The sequence below is a fragment of the Rhea pennata genome, chromosome 2 (assembly GCF_028389875.1).
Source record: "Rhea pennata isolate bPtePen1 chromosome 2, bPtePen1.pri, whole genome shotgun sequence".
NCBI classification, from domain to species: Eukaryota; Metazoa; Chordata; class Aves; order Rheiformes; family Rheidae; genus Rhea; species Rhea pennata.
Window position 1 is genome coordinate 93,209,019 of NC_084664.1, and position 13,187 is coordinate 93,222,205.

At 35.1% G+C, this 13,187-nt stretch overlaps 1 protein-coding gene across 2 annotated transcripts in view; it reads right to left on the bottom strand.

Moving 5' to 3' along the window:
- Positions 1-1,828: 1,828 nt before the first annotated feature.
- KDM1B (lysine demethylase 1B) overlaps positions 1,829-13,187 on the bottom strand; it is a 29,781-nt gene continuing 18,422 nt past the window's right edge. Inside the window, exons 16-22 of one of the 2 annotated variants that reach the window (XM_062569916.1) lie at positions 12,577-12,708; positions 11,824-11,898; positions 10,787-10,903; positions 9,740-9,865; positions 8,108-8,230; positions 5,966-6,118; positions 1,829-1,883 (exon numbers count right to left, since the gene is read on the bottom strand). In XM_062569916.1, the coding sequence (XP_062425900.1) occupies positions 1,863-1,883; positions 5,966-6,118; positions 8,108-8,230; positions 9,740-9,865; positions 10,787-10,903; positions 11,824-11,898; positions 12,577-12,708 (747 nt within the window). In that variant the 3' untranslated portion in view covers positions 1,829-1,862. Of the gene's footprint in view, positions 1,884-2,455; positions 5,290-5,965; positions 6,119-8,107; positions 8,231-9,739; positions 9,866-10,786; positions 10,904-11,823; positions 11,899-12,576; positions 12,709-13,187 lie in introns of those variants that run through there. The other variant, XM_062569915.1, reaches the window with a different exon arrangement.

Consider the following 13,187-nt stretch of genomic DNA (forward strand, 5'->3'; position numbering starts at 1 on the left):
AAAAAAAAAAAAAAAAAATTACTCTCTAAGCCCTATGCAAAGATACTCATAAAAATGGAAACTGTCTAACTGTATAAAAAGGCAACTGAATGAAGTTGTAAGCTGTATGCCTTTTAAAGCTTAACGTTATGTTCTGACTATTATTCTAAGAAATCATTCTAACACCTTGATTTGCTTAAACTTTCACAAAATAGTTCCTATGGTTCAATGTGTTTGTTCTTCTGGGCAGTTAAGACTTTGCAGGTCACCATCCAAAATACTGAGCAACAAAAACATGTAAATTAACCTGAATGAGTTGCTTATATGAGAACACTGATAAAGAAAAAAAACTTGTTTAGCTTTTGAGGTAGGAGTGTATGAGTCCATGTAGAAGAGACCATGGAGGGCTAGGCACGGAAAGGGAAGAGCAGAAATTTGGACTAAAGACAAATTAGATGTCTTTAAGCTAACAGAAGAATTGGAGTTATACATTAACTCATAGTGTACTACTCTGGTATGTCTTGGTTAGGTTAGTAAGTTTGGAAGACACATCTTTAAGTACTATTCTGCTTTTTTCCAGAAGCTTTAGACTAATAGCTGGCTTGGACCTGAGCAGACTGTTTGTAGCATCCAGGCTCTTCCTGCATTATCCTGTTACAAGGCGCATGACAAAGCAAGTCCTATGAATGGTTGGGTTTGGATTACCCTGCACTAAGCTGGACTTAAAATAAAGCTTTTAGGCTCAGTGCTTATCTGGTCAAGTAATGTCCCTGGCAGTCCTCATTGTATTTCCTATGAGGCTTATTGGCTCTGTTGTCATTTTAGAGACTGGGTAACTGGAGACTGGGTAGGTCTTATTTTTTTCTTCTTGTTTCCAAATAAGAATGTTGACTGCAATCAAGTAGCTTATGCTGAGTTAGGTGAAAGCATTTCTGAAATTACTTTTCCACTAAGATTCCACTTCCTAAGAAGATAGCAGAATACTGTCTGAGCACTTGCAATGAGAAATTTATTAAGCCCAATTTCTCCTACTGTGTTAAAAAAACAGAAGCGTGAGCATTCACGATGCTTCTTGTTTACTTGTTCAAAGAAAAGTCTCTCCTGCCTTTGAATTCGAAAACATTTCTACCACCCTGTACCTGGAATTTGTAGGTTTAAAAGCTCTGCTATTAAGATAGACTCTGACATTGAGAAGAAATGGGTTGACAGGAGCCTTATAAAATTCAGCAAAAGCAAATGCTGCATCCTCCATCTGGGCTGGAATAGCTCTATGTAGCAGTGCAGGTGGGGACAGACTGGTTTCAAAGCAGCTTTGCAGAAGAGGACCTGGGTAGAGGGGGATTCTCATGCATAGCAAGTTGAACCTATGTCAGTGGCATTCCTTTGTAGTAAGGAGTGCCAACAGTGCTCTAGGGTGTTTTAGCAAGTGTATAGTAAGCAGGTTGAGGGAAGTGATTATTTCTGCCCTTTTCAGCACTGGTGAGACTGCATGGGCAGTGCTGTGTCCAGCTTTGGGCTCCCCAGTGCAAACCAGGTGCAAGACGTGGGTGCAAGTCCAGTGGAGAGGCCACCAAGATGGTCAAGGGTGGAGGCTGAGAACATGGGATTTCTTCAGCCCTAGGAGGAGATGGCAACAAGGAGCTCCTACTGCTGCCTGCAGCTGCCTAATGGGAGAGCACAGGGCAGAGATGCGCATTTAATACTGATAAATTCACTATTTGAACAACTTACTTACCAATAAAAGTGTAATTTATGAATTGCTTTGAAACTTTCAATGGGTGCAGGATAGTAGGGTAAGAGTATTAGGCTCACACAGGTACTGCCTGATGAATTTCAGAGGCTTGTGTTAGGCCGAAACAGATTCAGTGAGCGTAAAGATCTTTTCATAAATTAGTCAAAGCCACCTGGTCAAAAAAAAAAAAAAAAAAAAAAAAAGCCTTATCTAAAAAAGCAAAACTTTGTAAAATCTATCCTTCTTGTGTTAGGTTGTGTTAGGGCAATGTCCCCACACTTGCCTTGCCTTTCCAAGAGAATTTGCTCACTGTGGTCAGAGCTAGTAGGAACCATGTTCAGGACCATGACCTTAAAATGTGTTCCTGCTGTAGTTACTCTGTGAAAAGCATTAACTGTTCCTTTATGATTATCCAGCTACTTTAAGATTGTGAGCAGTGCTTCCAGGGAGTTTGCATTTTACCTTACCACTCAGAAATTTAAGGAATATAATCTGATGTGATCTTATAAATGCTTTGTAAATGTTTGAGACAGAAGAGAGTTGAATCTGTATTATGGTATTGGCCAAAAAATAGCAAAGTTGATACCTGCAGCTCAGAGACAGTTTTATAACAGCACTGCTAAGGAAGTGTCTTAATATAGGTATTTTAACATGGCATCTTGGGTCAGTATCAGATTTAACAAAGGTGTAGGCTTAGCCACTAGTTAAACTTCAATAGGAATAATAATAATACTACCATGAGCATCCCATGGATACTTTCCAGTTTTATTCTGCTGCCGCAGCATAGTCACACAGAATAGTTGAAGTGTAACAGATCATGCTCTGCATTCAAATATTTTTAATAACATTTAAACAAATTTACTCTCATAAAACATTCCCCAGTTCTTTATTTTGAGGGAATAAATTATACACAAAAGTAAAAACACATACATGCTTGAAAAAATTTGACATAGGTATTTAAAAATTTGGGAACATTAATTAAGAATGAAGTCTCAGAACCAGCCTGATGTTCTTATACATTTTATATGTATGTAAATTAAAATGGAACATGTTTTATTTACTCCCCAAACTTAAGTGCAGCACAATACAGTTTAAGTGCCTTAGCACCAAAATAATATACAAATATTTAATAGACTTGACCATTGGTAAATTTATCATTTATTATTCTTTTTTAGTGCTATAAGAAGTATGCAGCAGATAAAGCCAAATATGACAGAATATTTGTTCATATTCATCTCTGTTCTTTAGAGTACAGCATTTATCTACCTGGTAAGTTGCAAAGTTGTAGATGGTAGAATATAAATCCCAAAGTACAAATTAACAGCACGGAAGCATATGCCTAAAATTAAGCATGTGCATACAAACATTGATGGACAGCTGAAATGGAAGCTGAGCTTGACTTGCCAAACAGCTGTTACTTAAAATTTATTGTGTCTCTATGTTATGAAACTGCCTAAAGTTCTGACCGACGTCAGCTGAAGCAGCCATTAAACAGAACGTTTTGGGCTTGTATAACTAAGCTTTTGACCATCTTCACAAGCTGCACTCCTGTTAATTTTGTCATCTATGGTAAAGCCGGTAAGAAACACGGAACTCAAACATGTAGCTCCTGTAATCCTTTCTAGCTGTGTTATAAATTTGCCTGTAATATGTGAAATTAACAAAGTGCAAATGATTACCATAAACAAAAGCTGGAGTTTGATTATCTTTTATCATCAGAGGATTTTGTCTTGTTTCTTATAACTTTAAATTACACTTTAACACTTGAAAATGTTTTAAAACTGTACATATTAACATTTACATAGAGAAAAATTATGAACAGTTACACTTTTCCAATTAACCCATATAATGCAGCTTTAAGAAGCAGAACAGAATATATATCTGAAAAACATCTAGTTATATAAACATCTTCACCTTGTAAATTAGAGATTAAATAAAGATATTTAACAAATATCATAGCTACTCTAAAACAAATTATTAGGTATTTTTTAAAAAGTAGAAGAAATGCTTTTATTCAGTAGGATTTCTTAAGGTTGCTTGTTTTCTTTTCCCCAAAGATACAGCTTCATGGAGAGAAGCACTGTAATTCGAAGAAGCTTGCTGTGTCGTCATTACACGAACAGGTTTAAAAAAGGAAAGAGCCAATGCACAAGAATGAGGGGAGAAAGAGTAAGTGCTTACTATCCTTCCAGGAAACGTGAGGGCTGTGCAGTAAAGTTATACAGAAGGTATGGGGAAACAGAGGTAAAAGTTGATTTTAATTTTTTTCCATTAATAACGTTTTTTAACGGAACACTATTACAACCAATATTCTGTCTTATTTCCACTGTCTTGTTTCTATTGAAAGATACGTACTTCCTCTGTCCCATGGAAAGGTTATTAGAGAGATGCTTAGCCCTTACTGAATTACTCCCTCAAGTCATTTTTAATAATACTTTTTAAAAAACTTCAAAGTGCAAACTACCTTGTTTCAGCCCTTCATAAAAGTGTTAATATTTTTCCTCATTCATCTTAACTTATTTCTTAAATATGAAAGCTGAATGAGCCATTAAGAACTTGAGTTCTTCATCCCCCACTGTGCCCTCATAATTGTATCAGTAGATAGTTCATCTACTCAGCCCAAACTAATCTGGAAGCTCACTTTCAAATAAAATCATAGAAACAATATTTTTAAGCTGTCCTACATGATCAAAAGCATTTATGCAAATCTAAACTTGCCCTATTATTGTAACAAGGAAATCTCTGAATAAGTAGCCAGAGAGTATTTCAGCGAAGTTTTTACTGATGTAAAAGTTCAAATTTTCCTTTCAAATTTTTATTAGCTCCAAAAACCTTTCTACGATTGCACTGTAAACTGTTCCAGCAGTCTGATTGAAAGGAAAAAAAATTGATATTCCAAAGCCCAACTTGTGGAGAATAAGCATAAGAAATACTATAGAAGAAGTTACTGATTACAAGTAGAAAGAATGATAGTTGTGTTCCTTCTTACAGTAATTCTAGAATCTGGCTACGTTATTCAGGCTTTTGGGAACAAGTTTGAACTTCTGTCAACATAATCAACCTGAGAAGCACAGTTAGTGGAAAAGCCCCATCATTGTTACTAACTGCCAGCATTTTTTTGATGCTGTATATTAAATTAATATTGTTTTAATCTGACCTTCTGAAATGAAGGTCTATAATAGTACGACTTAAGCCATACAGAAAAGGACTCACAACAAAAGTTGCATTAGTAAAGCTGCATACAAGGACTCCAATGTCACTCTCACCAGTAACAGCGGCCAAAAAAAAAAAAAAAAAAAAAAAAAAAAAAAAAGTCTTAAAAGGGAAAAACCAAACCAAACAAAAACAGGAAAAGGAAGATGAAGATTTTATCTTCAGGTACCATCTACTGCTTAAGTACCACTTAGGAAAAAGGAACAAATAGGAAACTTGGAAGATAGTTTTGCCCACAGAAAACAATTAAAAATATATCTATAAACACAAAATTTCTATACTTAAAATGCTGCTATTTTGCTTGCTTCTCGAACCCCACTCAAGTAAGCTCCTGTAACGGTCTGAGGAAAATGTCTATTTGTGGCCTGTATTTGGGGGGAAAAAAAACAACAACAACAAAAAAAAAAAGTTTTCAATTGTTTCTGAAACAGAACAGGTAGAGTTTTAGTTTAGATGTTCACTTATATTTTCCTAAAGCATATACCAACAAATAAAGCATATACAAACAAATAAAGGAATAAAAGTTCCTTACTAGAAATAAACTTAAGCAAACATTGTTGAATTTAAGAGAAGAGATATTTGATTTTTGGCAATTTCAAAATTTGCAAGCAAGTCAACTAGCCAAATGAGTTGACTGTTTTGCTATCTGCACTTTACTGAGGCATGTAAGTACTGTTTCAATATAGAATGCACAGGTCACATCAGCCAGGATGCATTTGTTATAGCTATATGTTATCCACAAATGAAGTAGCAGGAAACTAGTTTGACCAAAAATATAAGTGGATTGAGTGGTCTTGTCATATTCCACACTGAGTGGTTATATTAGCTGCTTGTGACTTGACATAGTTGGTAGGCTTTCCATGCCCAACACTAATATGTCTAAAGTTGTCTATGTCAAAAATGAGAAATATTATCACATAAAACTTATTATATAATAATCCTTACATGTTACCTCTAAAATAATAATGTTGGTTACAAAAAGAGAATTTTTCATAAGACAGCTTCCCAATAACCTTAATAAACAATAAGTAAGGTACTTACCTCACCAGCAAAAAAAATTGTGCCTTGTATGTCTTCAGCTATAACATCATAAGCCTCACCACTGCCTCCTGTTTTTACAAAACTATATGCCATCTGGAGCCAAGGGTCTTTGCTCCATCGAGTAACAAAAAACTTTACTGGGTCAGGAACCTCCTGCATAATCAAAATAAAAGTTATGCAATACAAAGAACAGGTTATATTTACATAGTATTTTGTTATAAGCAGCTTCTTGTAATCTTTTGAGAGCATGCAGTATTATTACAGTACAGATCGGAATTTAATTTTGGAATTTAATCCCATTTTATTTATCATGCTACTAACCACCAAAAATAATTTTGCTTGCTAGAATTGCCTGATATCTGAAACAGGAGTTACACTGTTCTGAATGCAACAAATCTGGATGTTGTAATATTCCTAGAACTAAGCATGAGGAAAAAAAAATTCTCCCAAAATACATGCATACTCTTCCAAATAGATAAGAGGAATCAGTTTCCCAAAGAAAATACCAACATCAACATTATTAAACATGTTTGTGTGTGTACATGTTTGTCATGATGCCTTGTAAATTCTAGCTTGCTATATCTCAGAATGTGGTATACGTTTTACAGATGATCATATTCTGATGGAAAAATAATATTACTTGTCTAAGATCAGCTGGTTTGAAAATTAGTCTTAGAGTTATAGCCATTGACTTTTTCTGCATTCTTCCTAAGACAAGACAGCAAATTTTTTTATTCTTTGTTATGTTTCAGCATACAAATACCACCCAATTCTACCAGAAAGAGCCTAGATAACAACTGTATGAAAGTTTAGTCAGCTACAGCTGTCTCCCCCTCTTGGAGGGTTTGTGACATGTAGATAACAGCACCTCGACTGTCTCTTACACAACAAATGTCTCTTATCAACAAATGGACAGATTTTTCCATTCAAGTAGTACCCAAGAAACTAATGCTCAAGCAAGCAAAACAACAGCTAGGCAAACAGCTACATATGGCAAGTTACATGGACATCCAGGGAATAAGTTCTGGAATACTTCTGAAAGCTACCTTGTCTTTGAAAATCCTGCTGCAGTATGGACAGTTGACTGAAACCACTAAAACCAGATCTGTTTGCTTACCCATACGTTCTCAAGAGATCAAAATAGCAGGTACGAGGACTTACCTTGTACCTGATTCTGGTAGCTGTAGAGCTATTAACTTAAGCATGTTTTCTAAGAAAATTCACACTTTCAGATGCTAAAATTTTAGTGAGTTATTCACCCTTAACATCCTAACTATCATTAAAACTCAAGAGATCAGCTATGAGCATTAAGGTCAAGTATTCCTTGGGACCCAACTGCAATAAGTAATTCTAACTGTAAGGTATTCCAGTCCATAAAGTAGAGTGCAGATAACATTGTTAAGTGATAGTCTTCTGCTAAATTAATCTGTTAGATTTAACTAATCTTCATATTAATTGTTATGCTGATGGTGAGCTGGGGGATAAGGGAGTTAGGAGAGGGAGTGAAGGGATTTTTTTTCCCAATATTCTTTTATAGTCAAGGATGTAAAAGCCTTGACAGATCATCTTGCCCATACCTCCACCCCAAGGCAGCTTCCCAATACAGGAGTGAGTTTTGGTTTTGTTTTGGGGGAGGATTTTTAGTTGCTTTTTACATTGGAGGAAAAAAATGAAATGCATCTAGCTTAAGGCCTTCATAATGGAGTAGAAGCAGAGATGATTTTTTATATATATATATATATGCACACACACACACACACACGTATGTATGTATAAACAATTATGTAGTAAGTATATTTGTATTACTTGCCTAAAGTTCTGATTTAAATTAATTGCCCCTTCTAAAAGGGCTTTAAAGAAAAATCTGTTTCTGCTTTTCCATTCAATACCTTTTTTTCCTTCAGCTCAGACCTAGGATAGCTCTCAAGCCACATTTTTCCACACAAGAAGAAACCAGATATGTTGCTTTTATTGTATTTCAAAGGAAGCATATCCCCTCAAACACACACACAAAGAAAAATAGTCTAGTATTTCAAGGATTTTCCTATATATCCTGAAGCAATATAATAGCAATATAATAGAAAGCTCATGCAACTTATAGGTCTCCACTTAAGTCTGTTGGCAAATTAACTCTTCTCTTACCTGCTCCTTAAACAGCTCTCGAAGTACAGTCATACACTGTTGCAGTACTTGTTTATCATCTAAATTCCTAATGGTTGTCACAGCCTCTCCAGTGACCACTGACATTAAAATGCTTTGTTTGCCCTAGAAACAAGACATTAACGTATCAGAGCACTTAAAAAAAAGAAAAGAAAAAGAAAAAAAAAGAAAGAAAAGAATGAATTTCTTGAAAAGTCACTTTTGATTACTATTTTCTGAAAATATTTTTCAGATGGGAAATAACTTGTGCTCTGGAGGAAATTAGTTATGATACCTTAGAATAGAAAGTTCATATTCTACATTTTTGTGCTCAAATTGCAAATGTCCTCTGATACCTAGTTCAAGACAGACCTATATCACATGAAAGTCAACCCTTTTACAACCTGTTTAACTATCTAAAAAAAATAATATTTTCCTATTTAAAGGCCATGCCAAAAGACTTGGCATTTAGTTTTATTTGTTGTGACAGACCTCTCAAGCTCCAGTTCTGTGTCAAAACTCCAATTCCTCTCCAACTTCAAAAAAATGGTAACAAAGAGAACACATTTAACAACTAGTTAGCTAGTATCGTCCTAATCCAAAACATAAGTTCTTAGCAACAGATTTTGGACCAAGAGGTGAAGTCTCTGCTACCACTCAGAAGTTTCAAAGATGAAGTGGTGACTACAGAATAGCACAGAGGTTCTCATCTCCTTTAAAGAATTCTCCCTCTCTTATTTAAGAGGCAAATCTACTTCTGTTACTAAATTTGTTAATTATCAGCAAATTAATTTTATCATCTGGTGTGTTTGGAAAGCACCAGCATACTGAACTTCATGCAGAATGAGCTCACCACTATTGAAGAGGAAGCTTCTTTCTTTAAGGAAAGTCATAAGCAGGTGCAGATACTGTAATAACAGATGACAATATTCATAGATTGTTTCTTTTGGGGATAAGCCATAAAGTTACAAACAGGCCTTTTAACTGCTGTCAAGTAATAAGCTGCAGTAGTTGTATGAAAAGGTAAGATTTAAATGTTTAATGTGTCTTGTAGGCACAGGAGGGGAAGCAAAACATGCTATCAATACACTGGTTTGAATCAGCTTTGAAATCCATGAATTTGGAATTGAATTCAGACCTCAGTTTCATTCAAAACGGAGTCTCTGTCCTTTCTTCTCCCACTTTGCATCTTGCATAATTATCCTGGCCAGGGCAAGCAAGTATCAAACATTAACCATTAATAAGCCAGCATTTTCTTTTCTTTTTACAAAAATTCTAACTGATTTAAATAAGGAAACAAAATGCTTGAACTGGAAGTGACTAGTAGAGACTGATGGTCTTTTTCCTGTACTAGTACAGATGTAATCAGGTATTACAGACTTGTTTTCAGAATAGCTTTGAGACTTCTGCTTCTCTCTCCCCCTCCTTTTTTTTTTTTTTTTTTTTTTCCTTTGTAAACTTTTTTTTTTTAATCCAAACCTGGAAAAACATTCCCATTTATTATAAAGAGGTATCAAGCAGCTTTTTCTTGATGAAGAATACATTGCTTCCACTTCTCTTTAACAGCAGCAGAAAAAAAAAAAATCAAACTGAATTTCTGAAAAGCCAACAAAAAATACACATAGCATGTAGTACCTCTGGATCCATGTCATAGAAAACACTGAAGAGCCCACGCTGGCTGGAATTGGGTGGAACATGACCAAAAAAATCAGCTCCTTGAATTTTGCTGTCCCAAAATCTGTAAGGAAATTGCAAGGCAATCTGGAGAAAGAGAGAGAAAGAGGATCAAAGATTTTCATACCTCAACACTCTCAACTGCATATGGTACCTGTTCTTCTTCCAGTTCTTCTTCCCTTTTCCCCTCAAATACAGACATCCAATTCTACCAGAAGGTCTCAACAGAGAATATTTGGGCCTGTTTAGTAGGGGGACAAGGAGGGAAAGGAAACTGCTGAAGTCTCACAAGTTGAAAAGGCACAGACAGAATCAAATTCAGAAATCCCACACATGAGTGCAGGGTAGGAGGGAAAAAAAATAAAAAAATCACTGAATATTGCCCTTAAACTTCCACACTGGAACAGTACTGCTTCTATCATTACTTCTCTTGCTATTTCGTTCCAAGTACACAACTCATTAGGGATCTTCTCAGGAAGCACTATCTTTTTGCACTGGAAAAATACATTTGACTTTGGCCAAATTCATGATTTCCAGTATTCTTGTGAAAATGGTTAATTTATCAGGTCTAAAGGAGCTTGAATAAATATATTCTGAGACTTTTGGAAAAATTTAAAACCATTATAAATGCTTATTCAAAGTTAGATACAAAAAGCTGAAGTCATGAAGTGATATTCTGCAAACAATTTTCTTTAAAAGTAACATTTAAGTTGGGAATTCTAAGCAAAAGAAAAATACGTTATCCCTAGATATCATTTTGTTCTTCTGGACTTTTTAATAACAACAGAAAAAAGTAGCATCTGAGCATGATGTCTCCTCCCACGCTCTTTATTTCTCTGCCCCACAGCCCTAAATTGCACGTACCAGGCACATCACAGAAGACTTTGGCTAGAGAATACAAGTTATACCAAATACATAAATCATGAAAAATATGCAGCAAAAGCCAAAGGGCCAAAATAGCTAATGTTTCTTTTCAGAGAAACTGAAACGTAATTTTAAATTACATACCTTCTCAATGACTCCTGCTCCCAAACTATTAATGGCTTTAATTTTTTTTTCTGACAGTGGAGGATTAAACTGAATGGCATTTTTCTGAAGAAGGGCCAGCGGTACAGTGACTAATACCTGAAGAAAAATAATTACAGTCACAACAGTAGCAAAAGCTAAACACAACAATTAAGCCTAATAGCATCCTCTTAAATATCTTGGATTATTCTTGTAGGATGACAGCCTAGTGCTCACAAGGCAACTCAAGATTAGTGTCTGATTTTACTGCATATTAATGAAAAGTACATATATTAATTACATTTAAGTGAGAACAAGGGTCTCGGGTCACTGGTTTCTAAGCTGTAATCTGTTGAATTGTTTCCAACAGAGTGGCTAAACATGCTACTAATTTTAAGATCTCCTTTAATTTGATAGTCAGTGACTAAAATTTAACAAATCGATCTTTGAAGCGAGAAAAGATAGCCATTGCTTTTTTTTTTTTTTCCCCTCTGCTCAAACCCCTTCCTCTAAAATCTGTTTAATAACATTGCTGATATCAATCCAATCTTGATCAAGCTTACGCATCATTTAAAAAATAGTCTAAAAGCTAATTTAAGCAGCAGGGAAATCAGGAAATAAGGTAAACGAAGAAAAATGAGGTGTCAAGTCCAACATTCCAAAGGGAACAATTTAACGGCACAAATTCACATGTCATACAAGGTAAAGCTGAGTAGGGGATGTAACCAAAAACTGTAACTGTCACTTCAGGGACCAGATAGAAATCCATTTGCTGCTCCCCTCCTCCTCCTCCCCTTTCTGGATGCCTGGAGAAGCTACTGAGTTCTTAAAGTCAACAAGTAATTAAAATTCACATATTCTGTAAAAAGTAGTCACTAGGTCATCCAAATATGGACCATTAGAATATATGATTTTTCATTTTAGGGGGGGAGAAAATTGGACTGGTCTTATAAGAGGGGAAAAATAAAGGACATATAATATGATCAATATTGTTCTTGTGTTCCATGTAAAAATCCACATATTTGAAGCATCATGGGTACCTTTTGGGCTGTCCACACTGTTCCTTCTGCAGTAGTAACCTGTACTTCTTCACCAGAATAATCTATACTGTGTACCTATTGAAAGGTAAATGCAAAAAGATTATAAAACAAAATCTGTATGTAATTTAGTACCAGTCTGCAAACTAGATATTGAAGAGTACAAATTTTCAGAGAAATATTAAAAGAAAAGGAAAAAAAGAAGAAAATAAGCCTTTATGGAAGCTGTTAAAAAAAAATCATGATTCTAACGTATCAGCTCATCATAATGTAATGTATTGGTTCTCAAAGTCCTCAAGCAGGATTTCCAGGAATAGTATAATATTCATTACTAGAGATAACAAACTGCCAACAAAAAAGAAGGAAAATAATGGAATTCTTTAAAATTTAATTTAGTTACAGAATAGTTTTTTTAATAGTATTTACCCATGAACAGTGTTCATCAAATACAAATACCAATCCAACTTTAGACTGTATTCCTAGGATGCAGAAATACAGCCTTGTTTTCAGTATCAGATTTAATACAAATAGTATCACTCAATGATAATGGCAATGACAATTCTTTGTTTTCTGATCAGTCAGATTTAAAACAAAAAATACTGACATTGTCTTTCTCTTTTCCTAAAGACAAGTTGGAATATTCACAGGACCCTATTTTCCAGGTTAAAAATAATAATAATAATACAAAGGATATGATTTGATGCTTCAAGGAAAACCAAGTCAGGTGCTACATCAACATTTTCCAGACTTACTTACTGGAAAATTCAGCCGGATGTCCAGCCCTTCCGCCAACGTATCAAGCACAGTAGAATATCCCACAGTTAGAAGAGTATGATCTCCAGCAAACTGAGCAAAAAATTCATTGTGGTCCCATGAACGTGCAGATACCTGCGGACAGAACATAACGAGCTGTCTCTACTGCTGAGGTAACTTGGGCACTTCGCAAAAGTCCCACAATTTAAAAGAAGCCACCCTATTTGCCCTCACAACTGGAAAAAAAATATCACCAGAAGATATGGCAACACCAACAAAATAAATGGCTTATTTACCTAATGGCCTACATTATACACCATGTAAATTGCTGGATTAAGAAATGTCACAATATAAGTTCGTCACCAGCAGATAATTTATAGTTCTGCTTGGAACAAAAAATAAGGCAAATAGGAGGGGGTGGGGAAACAGGTGGTTTTGCAGTATATTTATTTCCATTTTCTATCTGTAGCAAAGAAATCAGATTTTACAGCCTTAAGATATCAAATAAAAACTGAAATATTTTATTTCCCAAAATGAAGGCAAAGAGGTGATACAAAAATTGATCAATTTTTTCTGGCATTTTGTAGGTTCTTCCAGGACACGTTTGATTGACC